We start from the raw sequence: 22,210 nt of genomic DNA, 5'->3' as shown, positions 1-22,210 counted from the left end.
TCCCGCCCAGGATGCCAGCCCCATAGATAGCTGGCATACACACCTCCCCAGGGATTAAGAACACGAAGCCTCCCCTGCCCCGGCAGCACAGTGATGGGCACCATGCCCACCTCCAGCTCCTCAGAAAACCTGGGTTGCTGTAGGGTCCCCCTCTGCCGGTGCAGCAGCTGGACAGACAGACACCACTGGGCATCCTCAGTTCCACTGTCTTCTGCCGGCAGGATCTGCCACAGGATCCGCCCCCGGCTGGGCATCAGCAGAGGTGCGCAGCCTGTGTGCAGCTGGCAGTGCTTGGCAGCGGCGCATGGCACCCATGTGCAACAGCACTCACCCTGGCAAAGGGCACCCCGCTCCAGGCACTGGGGCACAGATACCTGCTGCTCTGCTCTGAGAAGGGCTGCACCCCGAAACCCAGCCTGGTACACAGACAGGCACATGAGCAGGATGGCACAGTCAGCCTTACCCAGAGGTGATGCCACTGCCACCATGATGAGCCCAGAGCCAGCAGCCCATTTAGGTGCCCATCCACTGGTTCAGCTGGCATGGACCATAGTATCCTCCCTCTGAGTCCCCAGCACCCCCAGGCATGGTTGGGGACACCTCAGGACACTGGCCTTACCTTGGATTGGCACTTGGTGTGGCAGGAGAGCTTGCAGCCTGTGGGGGAGAGAGAGGGGAGAGAGGTTTATTGGAGGCAGGAGGGGGAGCAGTACTGGGGGGCAGTCTGCAGGCACCCCACATGCAGGGCAGGGAGAGGGGAACCCAACACTCTAGGGCACAGAGCACCTTGGCACTGGGCACTGGCTGCCAGGACATGCACACACATGCAGGGATGCCCACACCTCACACGGGTGCGCACACATTCCGGGTGGCACCAGCGCAGCACAGCAGCAGGCACACAAAACATGGCTCTGGGGCACACTCGGTGCCAACGTGCCAACGTGCCAGCGAGTGTGCGCGCGTGCAAGCCCCAGGGCTCAGCGTGAGCAGCAAGAACGGAGACCATGCACAGACAGGTCTCATGGGGCCTCTCACGGACACTGGCGTGGCTGAGAGCACCACAGGGGTGCTGCCATTGCCTGTGCTCCCTCCCTCCTTCCCACGCACTGCTGTCGCACACTTTCACCCACGCCCCCATGGAGGGCACGTGCTCATGGGCAGTGTTTGCCACTGCTGGGGACACACACTTATATGGGGCACCACTGCACTGCCTGGGTAGCCCTGCAAAGACACGTGTCCCATCCCCACGGGACACAAGGGTCCCCATGCAGCATGGCCCAGGCCACGGCCGCACCCCAGTCCCTGTTCCCCTTGGGCCTGTTTCCTGCAGCACAGGAAGCCTCATTGTTCCCATTTCCTCTGTCCGCCCCTCGCACGGGGCTCAGCGACACCACACACGTGCGAGGGCTCGCGGCCCTGCCTGTGACCCACTGGGTGCCACGAGCAGCAAGCACGGCTCAGGGGGTGAGCACCCACGTGTGTGCAGAGACCCGCACCCATGTGCACATCCCTGGTGGCCGCTGCACACTCATTGCACTTGCATGAAGCTGGCACGTGGCCAGGTCCACATGGGACACCTCAGTGTCTCCATGGGCCACCCCTGCCTCCCAGCCACCTTCCCACCCCCAAAGGCACCGCACACGCTCTCTCACAGCCACAGCTCTTCCTCTAACACACGGGCACACGTGTGTATGCAGACTGGCACAGGCACACATTCCCACATTCAGATCCTCGTGCATGCAGGCATGCACACACATCCCCAATGTCCTGATCTTCCTGGCGTGTCCCCGTGCACGTGTGTGCCCACAGCCCCAGCTCACCTCTGCAGGTGCTGCCCTGGCGCGTGATGGCCTGCCGGCAGATCCCGCATGCCTTCACCTTCTTGAAGCTTGTCATCTTGAAGCTGTGTGCAGGAGGGGCCTCCAGATCCTGGGGCTGAGGGGGAACATGGGGCTTCGTCAGTGGGAACAAGGTGGCACCAAGACCCAGACACTCAACTCTGACCTGCCTGTTTCCCCTGGGCAGTGGTTCATCCTTCACCTATGTCCTCCACACCCCTTCACCTGTGGCTGTGTCCTCTGCAGCTGCAGTACAGGGTATGGGCTACAGGATATGGGGTACAGGGCAGGGGATGTGGGGTATGGGGTGGGAGATGGGGGGTACAGGGGAAAGGGGGGGAGGGGCACTGCCTCCACCCCTTTAAATAGTCTCTGCTGCCCCCTGGCGGTATGTGCCTATATAGTGTGTGTGCACACATGCACATACGTGTGTTCACATACATTTGTGCATGTGCATGTACACGTGTGTGTACGTGTGTGTGTGCACACTGAAGTGTGTGTGTGCACACAGAAGTGTGTATGCACATACCGTGTGCGTGCACACACAGACTATGTGTGCACGTGTGTCCATGCTGTTTGTGTGCAGTGTGTGTGTGTGTGTGTGTGTGTGTGTGTGTGCATACACAGGTGTGCACAGGTGTGGACATGCATGTGAGCACATGTGAATGCACATAGATAAACGTGCAGATAATACATGGATGTGTTTGCATGCGTGTGTGTGTGAGTACACAGATAAATGCACAAAAACCTGTGTGCACACCCGGGTACGTGTGGGTGCTGCCAGGAGAGCGCCCGTGCTGGGGGTGTCTCACTGTCATGCTGTGTTTTGGGGTACATGGCAGGCAGCATGTGTTGAGGTCTCTTGGAGGGGTGTAAAGGGGGCACAGAGCCCCCTGAGCATGAGCAGCCATGTCCATCCTTTCTGGCATAACCCACAGCAAGGGGAAGCTGATGCCACAAGTGCGACCAGGATGGAGCCAACCTGTGCAAGCGTGTGTGTGTTCACACATGGGGGTTGAGGACAGGGAGGGGTCTTGGCACAGCTGCAGGCAGCCAGTTCTCCTCCTGAACCCCCAGTCGATTGTTTTTTGAGGCAGGGGCAACCTTTGGCAGCACGCCAGTCCTGCCCACCCACCCGCTGCCAGATGAAGACGTGATCCCCTGTAAATCCGCCTTTTCATGCCAAGACTAATGAGATTAAGCAGAGGCCCAGTGCCCCCCCGCTTGCCTTGGCGCCCCACTCTCCTCCGGCTCACTGCACCAGAGCCAAAAGGGATGGTGCCAAAGTGCGAGGGGGCCAGGTATGTCCCCACAGAATTCTCTGCCTCAGTTTCCCCAGTGCAAACACAGACAGGAGATGGGCCGTGCACATGCACTTCACGTGCCCATGTGTGTGCAAACACCCCCGGGGCTGTGAGGGTGCTGCGTATGCAACGTGCAGCACATGTGTCGTGGCACTGCGTGTATGTGCACACCTGCAGGCGTGTGTGTCCCCACCAGCCACAGCACCATGGGCACACTGTTCACTGTCCATGTGCCACCATGCACACAGGGCCACTCCCTTGGCAGCCCCCAGAGGTACCTACTGGGTGGCTGTGTACACACACACACACACACACACACACAGACACACACACACACATACACGTGTGTGTGTGCTCAGACGTAGCATCACCCACCCAGCAACCGTGGGAAAAGCTCCCCCAGGACAGGGGCTCCCACGCTGCAGTTGCTGGGTGACAGCAAGACCTAATGATGCCATGAGCTTTTGCATATGCAAAGCAGCATCATTGCTGCAGGGTGCCCCGGGAAGAGGCCTTGCCCCCCGCTCCCAGGACCTACTGGGATGCCCAGGGATGCCGACACATCTCCCATGCACGTACCCCCCACTATGCCCTGGCCTCCATGGCTTCATTAACAGCAATTATCCTCACTAGTGAAAGAGCTGGCCCTTTGATTCCCACCCCCCCAGAGTCCCTTCTGCTTGTCTCATTGCCAACACCACTGTGTCAGAGGGGGACCAACCCAGCACCCAGCTTTATGGCCCCCCCAGTCCCCTGCTGCTGGAGAGACACTCTGCCTACCTAGTGCCACTCTGCTAGCCAGGGAACCAGCCCATCCCACAAAACAATCCAGTCCCAGCTCCATACTGGCAGCATCTCAGTTAGCCTCCCTGCCCTCAAGGCTGGAAACTTTTGGAAGGATGCAGGGCCGTGGGCTGGAGGACTTCTTGGGCATGTCACCTGGATACCCACACATGGGTACGCACCTCCAGGACCGGCACCCACATGGTACAGGAGCAGGGGTGCCATGGGCCCCCCAACACACAGACTAAAGGAGGCTGGAAGGGGACCCAGGTGTCCTGGGCTGGAAGAGGCACCAGACAGAGATGCCAAATTAATCAAGAGCTGGGAGACCTGGGTTCATTGCCCGGCACTGCAGAGAGTGCAGTGGCAGGGGGGGTTGGGAGAGAACCTGTGTGTGACACCCAGTTTCCCTGAAGCTGCAAAGCCAGGGTGGGAAGAGGGCACCAGGACACCTGGGTGCAGTCTTGTAGGCTCAGGTCCACACAGAGTTTTACAGCCCGCTGGGCCCTGGAATCCAGCTTGGTGACTGGGGAGGACGCTAACCCCCACTACTAACTGGATCCCCCCCCCCAGTTTCCTGTGTTTCCCGTCCCTTCATGGGAGTAGCAGAGCCTCTGCCCCAGGGAACGGTGGAGCCGCCGGCCAGTGACGCAAGCTGGGCATCGTGGGGGATCAGCCTCCCACCTTCCCCAACCCCACAACCCTTCCACAAATCCTCCTACAGCCCAATGTCCCGCATCCCAGCACGGACCCCTCTTCGCGTACTCCCCAGCCTGCTGCCCACCGCCACTTCTTTATCGGGCTGGGTCCCGCTCCGCTCCCCACGGTCCCCGGGGCGCCTCCCGGCCCCGCTCCCGGTCCGGTCCCCCCAGCCCCACCCCGATGTCCGGCCGTCCCTGGCGGTCTCCGCTCTGTCCCGGTTCCCCCAGAGCCGGTCCTAGTACCGGTCCAGCCCCGCCAGCTCCCCCTGCCCCCAGTCAGCCCGTCCCGGTGCAAACGCCCCCGCTCCGTCCCGCTCCCCTCGCGTCCAGTCCCATCCACCGCCCGCTCCCGGGACCAGCCCCGCTCCGCGACCCCGGCGCCGGGAGCCCGCGGCGCTGCTGTCCTGCTCCCCCCGGTGCGGGCCGTACCCAGAGCAGGCAGGAGAGGCACAGCCCGGTCATGCTGCCCGCGGCGCGGCCCCGTCCGGCCGAGCCCCCCGGCCCCTCGCTCCCCCCCCCGCCCCCCCGCCGCCCCCCCGGCCGGGGGGAAAAGGGGAGCGGCAAACTCCCCCCGACCCCGCAGCGCCCCAATCCAGTTGGCCCGGAGGCGTCTGGGACACCCCCCCCCAACGCCAGCAGAGGGGCTGCGGGACTGTGGGGGCCCGGAGTGGGGCTGTGCGTGTCCCAGGCTCCCTCTTCCCCACTCACACACATTTGGGATCCATTTCCTCCGCTGACCGGGGGAGACCCGCCACCCACGTCACCCTCATCCCTCCTCCGGCCTCCAGCGGGTCTTGCGGCGGGATGCACCCCCCCCATCCCCAGCCGAGTCCCCTGGGTGGTCCCGGGATGGGAGACGGGGAGGGATCAGCGGACATCCATGCGCGGAGCTGGGGGGCCTCAGAGAGGGGGGACAACCTCCAGGCGGGACGGAGAGCGGCTTGGCAGCCTGCAGCCCTGGCGGGGATGGATTTGGCAGGGGGGTGCTCCAGCCCTTCCTGGGGGGCTAGGCCGTGCGGCACACCGTTCCCTCTTTCTCCGCCAGTGCTGACTCCGGCTCCAGCCTGGAAACTTGTGCTCAGCTGGCCGTGACCATGAGGGTGTGAGTCAGGGTGCGGGACGTGCCAGGGGGAAGGACACACCGACAGGACGAGCCACGGCTGGCATGGAAACCTGGGCATGGAGAGGACGTGGGCACTGTAATGCCCCCCTCCCCATCCCGCCGTTTCCCATCTATACTCTGCATAAAACCGCCAGCCCAGAAAGGAAGGGCAGGGTGGGACGGGAGGGAGGGGGGCTGCCCTTCCCAGAGACTGGGGGACTCCTCCCAAAGTGCAGCATCCTCTCCCCAAAATACCCCTGTCTCATTGCCCTCCGCCCCACCACTGTGCTGTGTTCACCCAGCCCAGGGTAGTGATACCCCTGCGGGGATGTGCCAGCTGGGACGGGGAACAAGGGGACACTTCTCACCTCTCCATGCCAACCAGATCCAGGGGCAGAGGGAGGCTGGGGGGACTGATCCTGCTCACAGCACCAAACAACCAAAGAGCCAGCCTCGCCCACCCCCTCACACACCCATCCCCACCATTACAGCCCTCATTGATCAACCTGGTTACTGCTCACAAATGAAAGCCCCAGTGGAGAGAAGTGTCCACACCCCCCATAAATCACCTCCCATTCACTGCCGTAACAATCCCAGGCTCCTCAGAAGGGCAGGGACAAGGGTCATGCGACAGGGACAGGGCAGCCGCAGGGACACAGCCATCACCATCATATAAGGCTCGTTTTCTCAGCAGGTGGACACACACGGGGTCACTTAGCACAGGGACACCCCCCACCACGGTTCCTAGTGGTGTAGGCATGTAGTCCCAGTGCAGGGCCAGCCTTGGCAGGACTCCTTTGTGTCCTGGGATCACCACATCCCCAAGGTCCTCACATCCACTTCCAGCAGAGCTGTCCCCACACTGCTCTTGGGTGCACAGGGCACACACACACACATCACACATGTCCCCCCTGTGTACATGCCAGGACACGCTCATGTACACCACACACACAGCCCATGGCACACATGGTGGGTGGGTCCCATGTGCATGGGTGCACGGATCGGACTGAGACACCCCTCTACAACAGCTCACACCAACATAAAGCTCTGCTGCTACTGCCCCCAGCACACATGCATGTGTTAGGGGACACACACCCTAAGGCAGCACCATAGAGACCTCCTGTGCACCCACACCCGTGTGAGCTGCAGCTCACTCTCACCTCAGTCCCATCTGCATGCCCATGAACACACATGCACAAGTACACACGTTACAGCCCCCCACGAGTCCGTGTTCTCACACACACATCAGAAGCACACAGACAAAGTGGTGGACATAGGACCGCACAACCACCAACCCACATCTCACCAGTGCCACCCACCCACCCACAGCCCTGACCACCCCCCAGTACTCCCATCAGTTCACAATACTGCATCCTCGGCGCACTCTGGGGTACCCAAGCAGTCAGAGGCCTCTCCTTCCTTCAGGCTGTGTCCCTGTCCTGGCATATACTGGACTGTCACCAGTCTGCAGTGACTCCCTCAGACACTGCCTGGCAGGGGCTTTGGCACCTGCTTTTCTGGCATGGTGCAGCTCAAGTGTCCCATGCCATCCTGCCAGCCATGGGGCAGCTTCCCAAAGACTGAGGAACGAAGTGAGGGTGGCGCAGTGGGAGTCCAGCGCCCTCCAACAGCTTCCCCCCCTCCCTGCCTCAGTTTCCGCAGCCTGGGCAGCAGAGCAGAATAAGTCCCTGCACCAGCTGCTGTATGGGCATGGGGATCCCCTGTGGGGCAATCCTTTGGCACACAGATCCCACACATGCCAGGTGCTGATGGGCACAGAGGTGCCCTACACAGGGTGACCCCACAGGGTTCTCTCATGTTGGGCACAGGGAGCCCACACTGACTGAGTTACTTTATGGGCATGGTGCTTCCCAGTGCCAGGTGTTTACAGGTACAGGGATCCCTCACACTGACCACTTTATGGGCACAGGGATTTCTTGTGGGAGGTGTTTAATGGGCACTGGGGTCCCCTCATGCAGCGCACAGTGTTCCTTCCCATTGTGAGTTCTATAAGGACACAGGGACAGCCCCTGCCTCTACGGTCTCTCTGTAAGGACACAGGGATCCCAGCAGATTCATTAGAATGAAAGGTGGTACAGCAGATCCTCTCCAGTCAGGCACTGCAGGGGTCCTCGGGTGTCGGAAGAGAGGATCACAGTGAGACGCTGGGGGCGGTGGGGGGAGGCAAGAGAAGGGACAAAGGACATGCCCTGCACCCTGGCATGCATATGCAGGGATTAACCCCCAGCTGCCCGGAGCAGGCAGGGCCAGCGGCAACCCATACCCCCACTCCCCGCACCCCGGAGCCCCCCAGCCCCGTGTCCCCCGCAGCCCCTAACCCTAACGCTGTGCCCGGCGATGCCCGCTTACCTCCCGGCGGCGGCGGGCGCGGAGGGGCAGGAGGCAGGACACCAAGGACTTCCCCCAGCCAACCAAGGTGGCAAAGCACCAGCTCAGCCGGGTCATGGTGCCCCTGCCCGGGGCTCACCCGGCGGCGGGAGGGTGCAGGGGCCGACCCCTGCCCAGGGCACGCTCGGACGAGCGGCCGAACCCAGCGGTGTCCCTCCCCCGGCGCCGGCCGCAACAAGCTTCGGTGCCCGGGCAGTGCCCCCGAAGTGCCCGGCCCAGGGCACGGGGCCGTGCGATAATGATGTGCTGGGGGGCTGCGGTCCCGCCGGGCCCTGTCCCCCCCGCCGGTCCCCCAGCGTCGCCTGCGCGCTGGCAGCCAGGCAGGGAGCACCGTGCCCGCCCCTGTCCTGCAGTGCTTGGGTGGGAGCCAGCTCCGACACGCTCCCCCTCCTCCCCCTCCTCCTTCTCCTTCTCCTCCTCCTCCTCCTTCTTCTCCCGCACACGGGGTTCGGGGCTTGGCACCTCCGGCGCTCACCCGCCTGCCCTCCGGGCACGGCATCCCCTGGGGTGGATGCCAGACCTTAAGAGGGTCCCCCTTTCCAGCGCCGTCAGTTTTGGGGGTGCAGGAAGTCGCACACCGTGGGTTCAATCGCAGCTCAATCCACGACCCTCGCCCCAACCCTGTCTCAGTTTCTTTACAGTACCCCCTGCCCACCCCTAGCCCTAAATGTCAGTGCCTACACACGGGCGAGGGGGAACTTCCGTCCCCCTCTGCCAGTCCACCTTGTATCCCACCAAGGATCCCCTGAGGAGCCTGAGGACACAGGCAGGGACTCCCCACACTGTTCCCTTTCCAGTGGGGTCACTTCCCCAAAGCCTGCCTGGCTGATGCACCGTGCTCTGGGCACAGAATTACCATGGGGAACCAACCTCTCACTGCAGGACAGCTCAAAACGGCCGGGGCACCTCCACCTCGCCATGGGGCTCACACAGGGCAGGGGAACAGAGTAACAGGGTGCAGCCCCCTGGGCACCACACATCCCACATGCACCCATCGAGGCAGTGCCAAGAGGAGCAGGCAGCAGCACCCCTGGATGCTGCCAGGATGCCGTGCTGATGCCGGGCAAGAACCCATCCCCACAGGGCAGCTGCTGGTGCCAACCGTGGGCAGCAGCCATGCCAGGCATGGGCACTAATTGCATTTGCCTTGGGGAGCTTCCTAACAAGCAGCAGCATCAGGGTGGGGTGCAGGAAGTTTGGGTGGTCCCCCACACTTCATGGCTGTCCCCCACAGCTCTGTCTGGCACTCTGGGGGGGGCAGAGGGCTGGCTGGCAGAGGGGGCCAGTGAGCCTCAGGGAGGTGACATCACTGCTGGCTCCATGGTCCCCCACCTCCATTTAATTAGCAGATGGCCCCCGGCTTCTCCCCCCCCCCTCGGCGGGCAGCGCCAGGCCTGTGCGGGGCCATTAGCTTTATTGGCTGTGCTGAACCAGGGCCAGGCCTCGTTAATTGAATTGCACCCACGCCAAGGATGGGTGAGAGTCTTCTCTACCCCCCCAGTCCCCAGCACCCCGCCCTGGCCCTTGGCTGGGGCAGGGAGAGGGGACCCTGCTGCCAGGCTGCCGCAGTGGCACGGCGGGCAGGGACACGTCCCCCCTGAAGGTGTTGGGGTCTTGCCCTTGCAGTGCCTGGCACGGGGCACATGGGTGGGTGCAGTGAAGGGCACTCACGGTGCCCTCTCAGCCTCGCAGCCACACCAGCCACACATGTACAGCTCGTACCCACACGTGCAGCCACACAGCTGTGCTCACACAACTTGCACACACGTGCAATCACACACACACACACACACACACACATGTGCAATCACACACACGACCCCAGCACAGTGGGCTGATGCTCCACTGCTACCCAACACCCTGCCCATACCCCTATCTAATATGGGGTGCTGTGCCCCATGCCCACAGTGCCACGCACTGCAGGGTGGCACAGACCAATGGGGTGCTGGGGAGGCTGAGGTCACCCCGAGTACTGCCACTGGCTCCCCTATGCTCTCCAGCAGCACCTACAGGCCAACACCCACCCAAGAGACGGGAGGCTGCTGGGAGGCCCAGGCTCCCACTCACCATCACTTCCTACTTTCACTTTGGTGCAGAGCGAGGCCTGGCCAGGGGGACGCGGGTGTCCCCCAAGACATCCAGGTGGCACAGGTAGGGGCAGTGTGTGCTACAAGGAGGGGGATGGCAGAGGATGGGACACGGGCATTGCTGTGGCCATCCACCAAGATGGTGGTGGGGAGTGGGATGACAGCAGGTCCTCCTGCCTGGACCGGTGGGATGGGCTGGTATCACCTCTGACATCTCCTCCACAAGGGTTTTTTGGTACCCAGTCCAGAAGGAGCCCGCAGGACAGGGCTGACACAGTACAGGGGTCCAGGCACAGTGAATGAGGCACATTGCTGGGCTGGGGGCTCCCTAGCAAGAGGGAGCCTTGTCCAGAATGTTCTGGAAAGAGCTTACACACTGGCTCTGGGTATGGCCCCCATGTGGAGGCCAAATGATTGGGGAGGGTTGTGGTTCTTGCTGGGGGGGGGGCTGCAGCTCCTGCAGCGGTCTCTGTGCCCAGTGACTGTTGTGCACAGGGGTGGCCTCTGTGCCAGGTTCTGCTGCTGGCTGCTTCTAGCAGAGTACAGGTCCTGGACCCCCTCCACAAAAACTGCAGGCAGGTTCTTTAAAATATTCCAATTTTCTATTCATACTGGAGAGCATCAGGGTCCCCCCCCATGCCTGACACTGTCCTTCCACTGCCCCTGCAAAAGCTACATAGGGGTACCAGCCTTGCTGACCCTTTCCCCAGAACTTGCACCCCCCAAAACAGGGAGCCAGGTGCTGGGGCTAAACTGCAGTGCCTGATGTGATGTGGGACAGGCAGGCTGTGGCTTCTGCAGCCCCACCGACCTCCCACACTTCCTCCTGCCCAAGGTACAAAAGGAGAAGCAGGCAGGCACAGCGTGGCCACGGGGACATGCCGGCACACCCGCAGCACTCAGCAACCTCCTCGGGGCACCCCGGACACAGGTAAGGGGCTTCTCTTCCCAGGGGAAACTGAGGTACAAGTAGGGTGGGCAGATGCAAAGATAGCTTGTCCAAGGTCTCTCAAGGACACTGGAATGGTAGCACAGGTAGCCTGAGATTTGTGTCCTGCTGTCTCACTCTGCCGTGGTAGAGAGCACAGGGCACTCACACATTTGGGTACGTTTGGGTACACCGGTGCACCCTCTCCTGTGAGTGCACGTGCACCCTGCTGGGCACCCCCACACACACACATGTGCTGCCCCACACCATCCAGACACCAGCCACAGTGACAAGTCACAGTCCTGCCACCTCCATGGGCTATTTCCCTCACCCTGTCCCAAGCTTCCAGCCAGCCCGAAATCACTCTGCTGCACTGTGCCCTGGGGGCTCCACCTCATGCCCACAGCTCACCCAAACCCCATGCCAGCCGTGCAGACAACATGCTGTGCCAGAGGGTTCTGCCTAGGGAGCTGAGCTTAGGGGGCTGCATGTCAGGGGTGGTGTGCCTCCTTGCTCAACCACCCAGGACCCCCCTCACTGTTCATGATGTGAGTGAAGGAAGCGAGAGCAGAAGCAAAAGCAGCACTTCCCCTGCGCCAAACCCACATCTTGAATCCTGGCAGACAGGGACAGGGATAAGGACAGGGACACACTAGGGACGTGGTGGGCTCAGTCCCAGGAACTCTCCAAGGAATGGGAGCAGAGGCTGAGGATGTACAGGGGCAGGGCACATGGACAACTAAGAGGGTGCAGGAAGGGACACTTTTGTCTGCCCCATCTGCTCTGGCCTCTGTAGTGGGGGAATATGGGCAGGGAAAGGGGTGCCTAAACCTACCCCCTCTCACCTTAACAGCAGGCAGCTCTGGGATAGATCTGGGGAGACAGACCCTCTCTCTGGGACAGAGAGTTTGGGGATGCCAGGGCAGTGCCAACCTAGAACTTCTCATCACTGCCCTTGCCTCTGCAGATCCCTGTGAACAGCCATGGCAGGGGAAGGGGAGCTCAGCCGTGTCATCAAGGACCTGCAGAGTAAGCGTGCCTACCAGTCCCCTGCCAGCGTGTTCCCTGCATGGCACATCTCATCCTGGCCATGCCAGATCCCTTCCTGCACCCAAGTCGTGGGCAGTGGTGGGTGTCACTGCCACACGTGCTCCAGAGAATCCCCCTGCCAACCCTGCCACTGCTGCCTGCTCCCACCCTCACTGCCAGGCCCTGGGAACCAGCAGTGCCCAGGAGGTGGCCATGCTCCTTGCTTCTCCCGCTTCCCTCCTTCATCCCAGGGCAAGTTCCTCTTTCTTTTTGAAGAAAAGGAGGCTCTGTGGGGTATCCTATCACTCTCTACAATTACCTGAAATTAGGTTGTAGACAGTGGGGAGTCAGTCTCTTCTCCCCAGTTACAAGAGTTAGGACAAGAGGAAATGGCCTCAAGTTGTTCCAGGAGGTTTAGACTGGATATTAGGAAAAATTTCTTCATGGAAATGTTTATCAAGCATTGGAACAGGCTATGCAGGGAAGTAGTGGAGTCATCACCCACAGAAGTATTTAAAAGATGTGTAGGTGTGGCATAGTACATGGTTTAATGATGGACTTGGAAGTGCTGGGTCAATGACTGAACTCGATCTTGGAGGTATTTTCCAACTTAGATTCTATGACTCTGTGGTTTTATCCACCATCAGAAATCCCTGAGGCCAGGAATGAGGCAGTGGGAAGAGGGGTAGGATGGGAGAGGGTGCCATGCCAGCCCAGCCCTGCCATCCCACAGAGACTGTGGCCGAGCTGAAATGCCGCTACCAGGAGCAGAACCTGCCGGTGACAGACGGGAGCCGGGAGCTGCACAGCCTCTGTGCCCACCTAGAGTTTCTCCTCCAGGTACTGCTGCTCCCTCCCTCGTTTCCCCTTAGGCACAACTGAGAGCAGAAGGGACCTTGTGTTAACCATTCAGGGGATGGAATAACCCCACCCAGCATTGTCTGGTGTTGCCGCTGAAGATGAATAGATCACACGGACACAGGTCGAGGTGTGGTGAAAAGAAGAGAAAGTTTATTTTTCTTCACAGGATTTATAGGCTTCTGACCATGGCCAGGGATTGGATGGTCAGGATAACACTTTCTCACTGAACTGGCCATGAGAGATGCCCATCACAAGACATGTAACAGAAAGAATGTACACATATCTCTGTTTACAGTTACTGTCCTGGAAAAGTCCTTAGAAAACTATGTTAGCAATCTCAAAAGCTGAGTTTTCAGGGCGACAGTCTGGCCCTGGATCAGGCTCTCTCTCCCTTGTCCACATGTGTAACTACATGTGCCGCAAAAGGGATTGAGGTATGGAGCCAGTGAAGAGAGGGACACCCAGACCAACCCTGTTGGGGGAGTTGGCTGGATTCCAGCCCTACAGGGTACAGGCTGGGGGAAACAGGGACACCCCCAAAAAAGAAAGTCCAATCTTATACCTCTGCCAGTTTGACCTCAAGGAGAAGAGGAGCTTCTTTGGGCAGCGCAAGGACTATTGGGACTTCTTGTGCCAGGGCCTAGCACGGTGCCGGCAGGAGCATGAAGGCATTCACTTTGTCACTTCCCTGGACAAGGTGAGCATGGGTTGCTGGGATACCCAGGGACTTGTGCACACACACAGGCTTTTTCCAGCTTGTGGGTGCACATGCACCTGTGCACAGGCACACACTCACTTGGACACCAAGCATTTGTCCACTGGTACTATAAACAGTTTTGTCCCCCCTGGGATCCCCACTGCACCCCAGCCCTAGCCCTGGGGACCCTCTTTCCCCCTGCATGGGCTGTGTGGGAGGTGTGGGGCAGACTGGAGTGACAGGGGTCGATAACCCCCTCTCTCCCTCAGCTGAAGACCCCTGTGGGCAGGGGCCGGGCCTTTCTGCGGTATTGCCTGGTGCACCGGCAGCTGGCAGAGTCCCTGCAGCTCTGCCTCCTCGACCCTGAGAGTCTCTGGTGAGAGCAGGGGCACAGTGAGGGGATGCTCATGGTGGTGGGGGACATGGCCAGGGTGGGCAGTGCCCTGCAGCACCCAGTCAGCAAAGGTGCTGCCGGCATATGTACCTGTCCGGAGCATAGAGGGATGCATGAGCCTGTTTTGTGGTTGCAGCGAGTGGTACTACGCCCGCAGCCCCTTCCTGAGTCCCAAACGGCGAGCAGAGATCCTGGGCAGCCTCTATGAGCTGGACTGTGTCACCTTCCACCTGGCCCTGTACAGGGATGACCTGGACACCGCCTGGCCCATGTTCTCCGAGTGAGCCTGGGGACACTGGGGGCACCAGGGGCATTGGCAGCACTGGGGGTGTCGAGGGCATCAGAGACACCTGGGGCTTAGCATCACAGAGAAGCACATGTGCATTGCCCCACTGCCCTAGACCCCACACTGCACTCCAGATGTGCCAGCTCTCCATATGTGGCCCCAGGAGGGCACAGTCAGTGGCACCAGCATGCACACTCTGCCTGTGCCTGCAAACATGTCACGTGCATGTGTACACATACAGAGCCATCCTCTGCCAAGTATATCCCCGCTGCAACACCATGACACTGTGACATCTGACACACAGGGACATGTGTATGTGCTTGCACACCCTTGCCCCAGGCACGCTTGTCGGGGGGCACTCATGGATGCAGCTGTTCCAGCACACTCACCCCTGTTGTGCTGCTCACACGCTCATGTGCACGGAATGCCACAAGCACACGTGCTTGGGTCGATGGGTGCCACATGTTCTGTGGGTGCTCAGGCTAGTGGCACCAACATCCCTGATCCTCTGCCCTGCTGCCCCCTAAATTCCTAAAGGCTGGCTGTGCCCAAGGAGCCTAAATGGTGGGTGGTGATAGCCTGTTCACCTTGGGGGTGACCTGCTAGTCCTGAGCCCTGTGTCCCCTCTAGGCCACTGGTACGGCCCAGCCCGGTGATCAGGAGCAGCCCAGCCAAGACAGCCCTGCAGACAGACAGTATTGGCACTGTGGCACATGGATGGTCTGATGGCACTGGCCATCCCACTGTGGCGCTCCATGGGACACCAGCCCATCTGTGCCCACCCACTTTGGCTGCCCTGCAGGCAGGGAGCGTGGAAATGGAAAATACAGACAATGGGGAGGTGAAGAAGGACATGGAAGAGGAGGTAGAGAAGGATGACAGTGAGGATACAAAGGAGATGAAGGTGGAGGATGTGGAAGTGGACTTGGAGGAGGATTTGGAAGAGAAGGATGAAGAGCTGGAAAAGGATGAGAAGGAGATGAAGGATGTAGATGTAGAGGAACTGGAGGATGCACATGGCACTGGCAAAGCAGCCCAGCCTGATGGTGCTGGAGGGTCTGGCACGTCCCCACTGTCGACTGGCACAAGGTGCATGCTGGGGTCCCTGTCACTGGTGCCCAGGCAGCCAGGTGGGACAGAGGAATCCCTGCAGGCTCTGGTGTCCCAGCTGAGGGCTGAGCTGGGTCAGCGTGAGGCGGCAGCACAGGCGCTGGCGGTGCGCCTGGCACGGGTGGAACTGCAGCACCAGCAGCAGGAGGAGGACAGTGCCCAGCAGGCCCAGCTGTGGGCACGTGAGGCTGAGGCACTGCGGGAAACCAACACCTTCCTTCAGCGGGCACTGGAGGCAGCGGTGGCAGCGGGGGACCCGGGGGCACTGGCACGGGCACAGGAGGACGCACGGGGCTGGCAAGAGGTGGCAGAGGAGCAGGGTACCCGGCTGGCCAAGGCGCTGGCGGAGGCGGCGGTGCTGACCTCACGCCTGCAGGAATGCCAGGAAGCGCTGGCGGCGGCAGGACAGACGGACGTGCTGAAGGATGCTGGTACCTCAAATGAGGTGGCTGCCGTGGAGAAGGTGCTGCAGCAGGCACTGGAGCTCGCCTGTGGTCCCCAGGAGCCCCCAGCAGCCCCCCAGACAGAAGGGGAACCAAGCACGGTCACCAGCATGGCCATGGTATGGGAAATTCCAAGGGGATCCTGTGGTGGGGTGTGGGTTTCGGGTCCTGGATTGAGCCCCCACTCTGCTCCAGCGCTTGGCCAGCCTGGCCGCCACAGCACAGGAGGAGAACTGGCAGAGCCAGCAGCAGCTCCAGGCCCAGCGACAGGAGATGGCACGGCTGCAGGAGGAGCTCAGCAGGTTGAACATGGACCCCTCCACCCATCACCCCACACTGGGACCTCCTATCTCCACCTGCCACATGGTTTCCCCTGGGGCCCCCAATGATGTCCTGCTTGGACACAGCCAAACAGCAGCTGGGAATTGGCAGGGGGAGGGAGGGGAGGATTTGAGGGGGGAGGGCTGGAGGGAGGGGTCAATTTGGGACTGATAGGTAGGTGGAGGGATAGGTGAGGAGAGAGTTGGAGTGGTTTGGCAGTAGTAGATAGAGGGAGGGAAGGAGGGATCAATTTAGGATGAATGGATGGAGATGGGACGGTGGATGGAGAGACACAGGGATGAATTTGGGGTGAGTGGGCAGAAGGCCAGGGGTACAGATGTGGGGAAGGATGGATGAACAATGGGGAAACGGATGGGTGGCAGATGGCACAGTGGCTGTGAGGATAGGGGGAGAACTTGAGGATGGACGGGCAATAGCAGAGAAAAGAAGGGAGGGAAGAAAGGAAGGAGGGAGCGAGGCAGAGAGGGAGGGAGGAACCAGCGGCGGGAGGTTTATCCGCATGCATGGAGGGATGGAGACGGCCAGCTGAGAAACAGGGGGACCATGCCGCCGCTGCCCCGCGCCAGGGCCCGGCAGGACGGTGAGCGCTGGGCATCGGCGCTGCAGCGGGCGCAGCGGGAGGCGCTGGAGCGGGAGGCGACGCGCGGCGCCGAGCAGGCACGGCAGCAGGAGCTCATCCGCGACATGAAGGAGCGGCTGCTGGAGCTGCTGCGGTGAGAGCCCCGGGGACTCCGCGCAAGGGCAAGGGGACCCAAACCCCTTTGCCCAGAGGAGGGCACCAGAGCCCAGGCAAATCCAGAGCCGACCTGTCCCCTCCCGCAGGGAGAAGGATGCCCTGTGGCAGAAGACAGAGGGCATTGACACCCCGATGCCCAGTCCGGTGCCCCGCGACCCAGGCTTGTGTGCCCGCTGCCGCAAGGATTTCCGTCTCCTCTCCCGGCGGTACAGCTGCAGGTGGGCTATGGGGGAAATCGGGGGTGGCGCTGGCACAGTGCAGGCATCAGCTCTCACCTCCTGCTTTCTCAGCAGGCTGTGCCAGGGCAAGGTGTGCCACACGTGCTCTGTGGACATGGGAAAGCACGGCCGCTGCTGCCTGGTTTGCTACCAGCAAGGGCAGCCACAAGCTACGTGAGTGGGGACAGCAGCCCTGGCACCGTGTCTGGGACACCTTCTGCCCTGGCTGCCTCCTCTTGGACTTACTGGGTACCCAGGTGTCCAGGGCCTGCATGCAGGTCCTGCTGCCCAACATTTTGGGTTTGACATGTGTCTTTCTTGCGGCTGGTCCACAAAGAGGAAAACTACTCATTTCTGCTACCCCTGTGGTTTCTGTGTTATCTCTCAGTCACTGCCAGATTGACACTCGGGTTGGGTGCAGGGTGGGGAATGCTGGCATGGGGTTGTTCAAGTCCTCCTGGGGGGAATCCATCCCCTAAAAGGGTGTCTGAGCTGCAGCCAGGGTGAGCCACTGTCTGCATCATCCCACAGTGGGGAGAGTAGACAGCTCTTGGCCAACAACCCTGGCTTCCTACCACGCTGCGAGGAAACACTTGGGCAAGAGGTTTCTCAGATGCAAAGGTAATGGGCTGTCCTTGCTCAGCACCCCCACTGATTCTGCTCTGCCCCAAGGCCCCAGGGTTCCCAGCTGGGTGTTGGGGACCCCCATACCCACCCATCAGCCAGCACATGGGTGACATCCGCTGATGTCCCCATGGTTATGGACCCCTAGGAGCCTGGATCAAGGTCAGTGGAGGAGCAGTATGGGACTCCAGTGGAAAGATGCACAGGTGTGCTGGGGCAGGCATCCTGAAGCCTGGAACACAGAGTGGCCAGCGGGATCACAGTCCCTCCTTCATCTCCTCAACCCCAGTAAAGTGTCAGCCCCAGTTGCCCAAGGCAGGGCGGAAACATCCCAGTTGTGTAAGGGACAGGTTCCCAGCCCTTTGCGCAACAATGTCCTGACACCACAGTTGAGGGGAGCAGGGGTGCCTGGGGTGCTGGCACCCTTCAGGCAGGGGTCACAAGGCTGGCTCGGTGTGAGGGGCTGCTCAGAGATCTTTCAGTGATTTGCTCTGCTGGGGCTGAGATTGGGGCTGGGAAGGGAATGACTTTGTCCGAAGATGGGATAGACTCCCTGTAGAGACCTCTGTACCATCAAAGTGCCAGGACTTGTCTGGGGAGCTGTAGGAAACAAAACCTGGGCTTGGATCCCCTGTGAGGATACACAGGATGCCAAACCCAGTCCTGGAAGAAGGGTTGCCCACACTCTGACAGGCTCAGCAGGCATCACTGTTTTGACTCTGTCCCCAGAGAGGTACCCTGGCCCTAACCTGGGATCTCCCTTCCCATAGCAAAGAGGAGCCAGACATGGGTGACCAACCCACCAACTTCTTTATTACTGGATGGTCATTGGGTAGAAACACCATCGCCACAGCAGTCTCACAGGATCCCCAGGGTCACAGGCTTTGTCCCAAAGAGAGGGAAGGTGGACACTTGACATCACTCCTCTGGCAATGGGGTCCTACCAGCTGCCACCCAAACCCCCTTCCAGTTGGGATCCAGCATCCAGTGGTGGCCCTGCCCATCCCCATGGCATCACCACCCACATTCCAGGGGGCTGGATGAGGATGCTGAGTTGTGTGGGGTGCTGGGTCCTGCTGGTACCCCAAAGGGTGGGTCCCAAAAGGGCTCAGAGGGTGGTGGATGTATTGCCAGAGGTGGAGGCATAGGAGGTGCGTCCATAGCGGGCAACAGCATCCTTGCTGATCAGCCCACGCTGTGCCAGGATCTTGAGGAAGCTGTTGCGAAACTTTTGACCGATGAAGGCGTAGATGATAGGGTTAATGCAGCTGTGGGCAAAGCCCAGGACCTGTGTGACAGAGAGGGCTGTGTCGATGCGGTTCCTCCTCTCACAGGTCTCGGCAATGGCCTGTGTCCTCATGAGGGTGTCGCTCACCAGTGTGATGTTGTAGGGCAGCCAGCAGATGAGGAAGACCAGCACCACGGCAAAGATGACCTTCATGGCCCGCTGCTTCTGAGCATTCTTGGTCTGTAGGAGGGTGTGGATGGTGACGCCATAACAGAAGAGCATCACCAGGAGGGGCAAGACAAAGCCAAATGTCTGTGGCAGGAACCGCAGCACTACACGCCACTTGGCCGTGTCCTCGCCACTGATGCGCTCATAGCACACGGTGCCATTGTTGGGCGAGTGGAAAGCCTCACGGAAGAGCAGCACGGGCAGGGAGAGCAGTATGGAGAAGACCCAGATGCCCAGGCAGACAAACTTCACCCAGTGCCTCTTCTCAGTGGCAGCCCGCGTGGCGTAGACGATGGCCAGGTAGCGGTCCACGCTAATGCAGGCCAGCAGAAGGATGCCACTGTAGAAGTTGGCTTCCTGCAGCACAGAGATGGCTTTGCACATCACAGTGCCAAAGACCCACTCGTGGGCTCGGTAGGCTGCCCAAAGCGGCAGGCTCAAAGCGAAGAGCAGGTCTGCCACAGCCAGGTTGAGCAGGTAGACATCGGTGACAGAGCGGCTGGTGTGGCTGGAGGTCACCACCAGCACCACCAGCCCGTTCCCCACCACACTGAGGATGAAGACAAGGCAGTAGATCACCACCACCAGGTACTTGTTGAGGACAGAGCTTTCAGGCCGGCACGGAGAGGATGAAATAGCAGTGTCAGGCATGGCTGTGCTGTAGTCATAGGTGTAGTTGTAAAGGTATAAGATGTTGGAGAAATCTCCACTGTAGGACAAGGACTCCATTTTGCCTGTGGAGCACAAAATTGCATGAGTGTGGGGTGGCAATGTTGTGGACCACGGGTGACAGCATCTCTAGGTCCTCTGGCATTTACATTGTCCCCCAGGTCCCCTTCCAACCAGTGGGCAGCAGTCCTTCATCACTCCACCATGATGTAGGACACAGCATCCACACTGTGCCAGCTAAAGTTCAGTGCTGCAGGTAGACACTGTTCCTCATATGCCCCCTTGTAAAACACCCCCTGCAAGCCTCAGTCTCCTGCATTTCACCCAAATCCTGTCCCTTTCCTGACTCCTGTGGAAGAAGGGGTTCCCCATAGACTGATCACCTCTTCTCAGTTTGGGGGGCTTCCCCATCAATGTAGAATCACATCCCTCCAGGAGACACCTGGCTCCTCCAGAAACCCTGGGCTCCCCTGCTTACTGTGGGTCTTTCAAAAGCCTCTCAGCTCTTTGGGCATCTCAGAGCCCATCAGGCACCTCCAAAGTTGTTCAAGTAGCCCTGTATCCCTCCAGCCTCTCCACCCCCTCAAGCATTGCTGCTGTGATGCCTAGAATGGAGCTGCCCCTCCTGCCACCTCAGCCAGCAGTAAGGCTGTGGTCACAGTGCCTGGAGCAGGCAGCACTCAAGAAAGGTCTGAAGGTGTTTTTGTGCCCTTCTTCCACCTCCTGGTCTCATTCCTGCAGGAGTGGTTTCAAGCCCCAGACGGAAAGATGTGTCACACTTTGCAGGCAGCTTTGGAAATATTACATCTCTGGTTTTCCTGTTGCTCAGCTGGGCACTGCTGTGTCCCCCTGTGTTTGGCCTCAATGGGGAAATCACAGGTGGCAGTCACTTTTTCTGTCTCCTCACACAAAGGAGATGGTGAGCTTGCTCTGTTCCTGCCTTCTCAAAGACCGCTGCCTTTCAGTCTTCTCCCAGAATGGATCTGGACTCTTGTTCCACTCCAGTGTCACCCCTCTGTCCCATTTCCGAGCCCCCAACCTCTCCAGGTCTTGGAGATGCCAGGACTACTTGGGGTGCTGAGTCCCCCCAGTGCTGGAGGCCCCCAGCTCCAAGCTGGCCCTGTTTGAACCCAAACCATCCAGATCAACTTTTCCCTTTTGCTTGATATGAATTCCCTGCTGCAGCTGGGCTGGTGCTGCTGCCCAGAAAAATTTCTCCCTGCCTCTGCTGTATCCTCTTGCAGTGATCCAGGAATGGAATTCCTGGGATGGTGATGCCAGGGTGGTGATGCTGGGATGCTGAGGCATCAGCATCCCGAAGGACCACAACCAGGGATGCTGCCAGTGCTGATGGGGGAGTGTCCTCCCAAGTGGGGCAGCCACGGGCATGGGGCAGAGATTGATGCCAGTGCTTCCCCTCCATCTATTTCTGGCTGCTGCTTTCTGCCTCCCCACTCCAAAATTCTGGTAGTTCCTCTGGAACAGGGTATTCCCCGGGTATACCACGCACAGATACCCCACAGCTGGCCCAGATGGGGGAACAAGCAGCACTTCATTTCCCCTCCTGACCCTGGAAGGGCTGGGGACAATAGGGTGGCCCTGGGGCTCCTAGTGGGGAGGAAAGAGGGACATGCCATGGGGAAGGATCCTCTCAGATCATCACTGTGCAAGGAAATGGGAGCAGGCACTTTTCCCCTGCAGCACACAAGGCAGATGTCCCCCGGGACTATGGAGGGTTTGCACCCCAGACGAGCCTGCAGTACAGCCTTGGGTGCTCCCATCCACCACCTCCCTCTACCCTTGTACCAACCAGCCTCTTGGGCAGCTGAAGCAACCCACCCCAGCCCTGAGCCTGCTCCCCACGTGAAGGTGCTCAGATGGATGCTATGGGGCTGTCAAAGCTCAAGGAAAGCCACAATCTCCAGTGGCACACCCCATGGACTCACTGCTTGCTGCTGTCGGTGTCCCCTCAAATGTGGGGTCTTCTCCTGATCCTAAGTTGTTTCTCACTGGGAAGCACACAGGCACGGGTTTAAATCCAGATGTCACCCCCAAAGGGTGCCGGTACAAAGCGTGGTGGGATGCAGGGCAGCACCAGACCCAGGGGTCTCTCCAGCCAGAGGATCCCTCACCTGCGCCTGCTGCTGTGCCGTCTCCCAGTACCCCTTTCGTCCACCACCCTCTTTATACTGC

The 22,210-nt window shown here is 60.2% G+C and overlaps 3 protein-coding genes across 6 annotated transcripts in view; 1 reads left to right on the top strand and 2 right to left on the bottom strand.

The window, feature by feature from the left end:
- TNS1 (tensin 1) overlaps positions 1 to 1,919 on the bottom strand; it is a 62,381-nt gene extending 60,462 nt beyond the window's left edge. For both annotated transcript variants that reach the window (XM_015634736.3, XM_033515872.1), the window contains exons 1-2: positions 1,821 to 1,919; positions 620 to 657 (exon numbers count right to left, since the gene is read on the bottom strand). In XM_015634736.3, the coding sequence (XP_015490222.1) occupies positions 620 to 657; positions 1,821 to 1,896 (114 nt within the window). In that variant the 5' untranslated portion in view covers positions 1,897 to 1,919. The remainder of the gene's footprint in view (positions 1 to 619; positions 658 to 1,820) is intronic.
- An 8,266-nt stretch (positions 1,920 to 10,185) lies between these two features.
- On the top strand, positions 10,186 to 17,628 carry RUFY4 (RUN and FYVE domain containing 4). Of its 2 annotated transcripts, XM_015633959.2 has the most exons (12): positions 10,186 to 10,288; positions 11,060 to 11,155; positions 12,120 to 12,181; positions 12,915 to 13,021; positions 13,614 to 13,739; positions 14,009 to 14,115; positions 14,270 to 14,413; positions 15,050 to 16,091; positions 16,168 to 16,274; positions 16,881 to 17,027; positions 17,137 to 17,268; positions 17,344 to 17,628. In XM_015633959.2, exons 3-12 carry the CDS (start codon positions 12,136 to 12,138, stop codon positions 17,444 to 17,446), a joined length of 2,061 nt encoding a protein of 686 aa, XP_015489445.1. In that variant the 5' UTR covers positions 10,186 to 10,288; positions 11,060 to 11,155; positions 12,120 to 12,135; the 3' UTR covers positions 17,447 to 17,628. The 2 variants fall into 2 exon arrangements, with proteins under 2 accessions (XP_015489445.1, XP_033372057.1); XM_033516166.1 differs by having other exon boundaries at positions 17,137 to 17,628.
- Positions 17,629 to 18,683: 1,055 nt separating this feature from the next.
- LOC107207279 (C-X-C chemokine receptor type 2) lies at positions 18,684 to 22,200 on the bottom strand. Of its 2 annotated transcripts, none has more exons than XM_015634111.3 (2): positions 21,964 to 22,200; positions 18,684 to 20,082 (listed from the first exon to the last, which is right to left on the bottom strand). In XM_015634111.3, exon 2 carries the CDS (start codon positions 20,075 to 20,077, stop codon positions 19,001 to 19,003), a length of 1,077 nt encoding a protein of 358 aa, XP_015489597.1. In that variant the 5' UTR covers positions 20,078 to 20,082; positions 21,964 to 22,200; the 3' UTR covers positions 18,684 to 19,000. The 2 variants fall into 2 exon arrangements, with proteins under 2 accessions (XP_015489597.1, XP_015489598.1); XM_015634112.2 differs by having other exon boundaries at positions 22,150 to 22,163.
- Positions 22,201 to 22,210: the final 10 nt, after the last annotated feature.

Source organism: Parus major, chromosome 7 (genome assembly GCF_001522545.3).
Source record: "Parus major isolate Abel chromosome 7, Parus_major1.1, whole genome shotgun sequence".
Lineage (NCBI taxonomy): Eukaryota > Metazoa > Chordata > Aves > Passeriformes > Paridae > Parus > Parus major.
This window is presented reverse-complemented; position numbering and strand designations above follow the sequence as displayed.

Excerpts from the sequence above, each read along its gene's own strand:
- RUFY4 (XM_033516166.1), top strand. The coding sequence starts at position 12,136 with ATGGCAGGGGAAGGGGAGCTCAGCCGTGTCATCAAGGACCTGCAGA. Across the intron at positions 14,414-15,049 it reads GCCTGGCCCATGTTCTCCGA|GCCACTGGTACGGCCCAGCC; the intron begins GTGAGCCTGGGG and ends TGTCCCCTCTAG. Across the intron at positions 16,092-16,167 it reads CGGTCACCAGCATGGCCATG|CGCTTGGCCAGCCTGGCCGC; the intron begins GTATGGGAAATT and ends ACTCTGCTCCAG.
- LOC107207279 (XM_015634111.3), bottom strand. The coding sequence starts at position 20,077 with ATGGAGTCCTTGTCCTACAGTGGAGATTTCTCCAACATCTTATACCTT.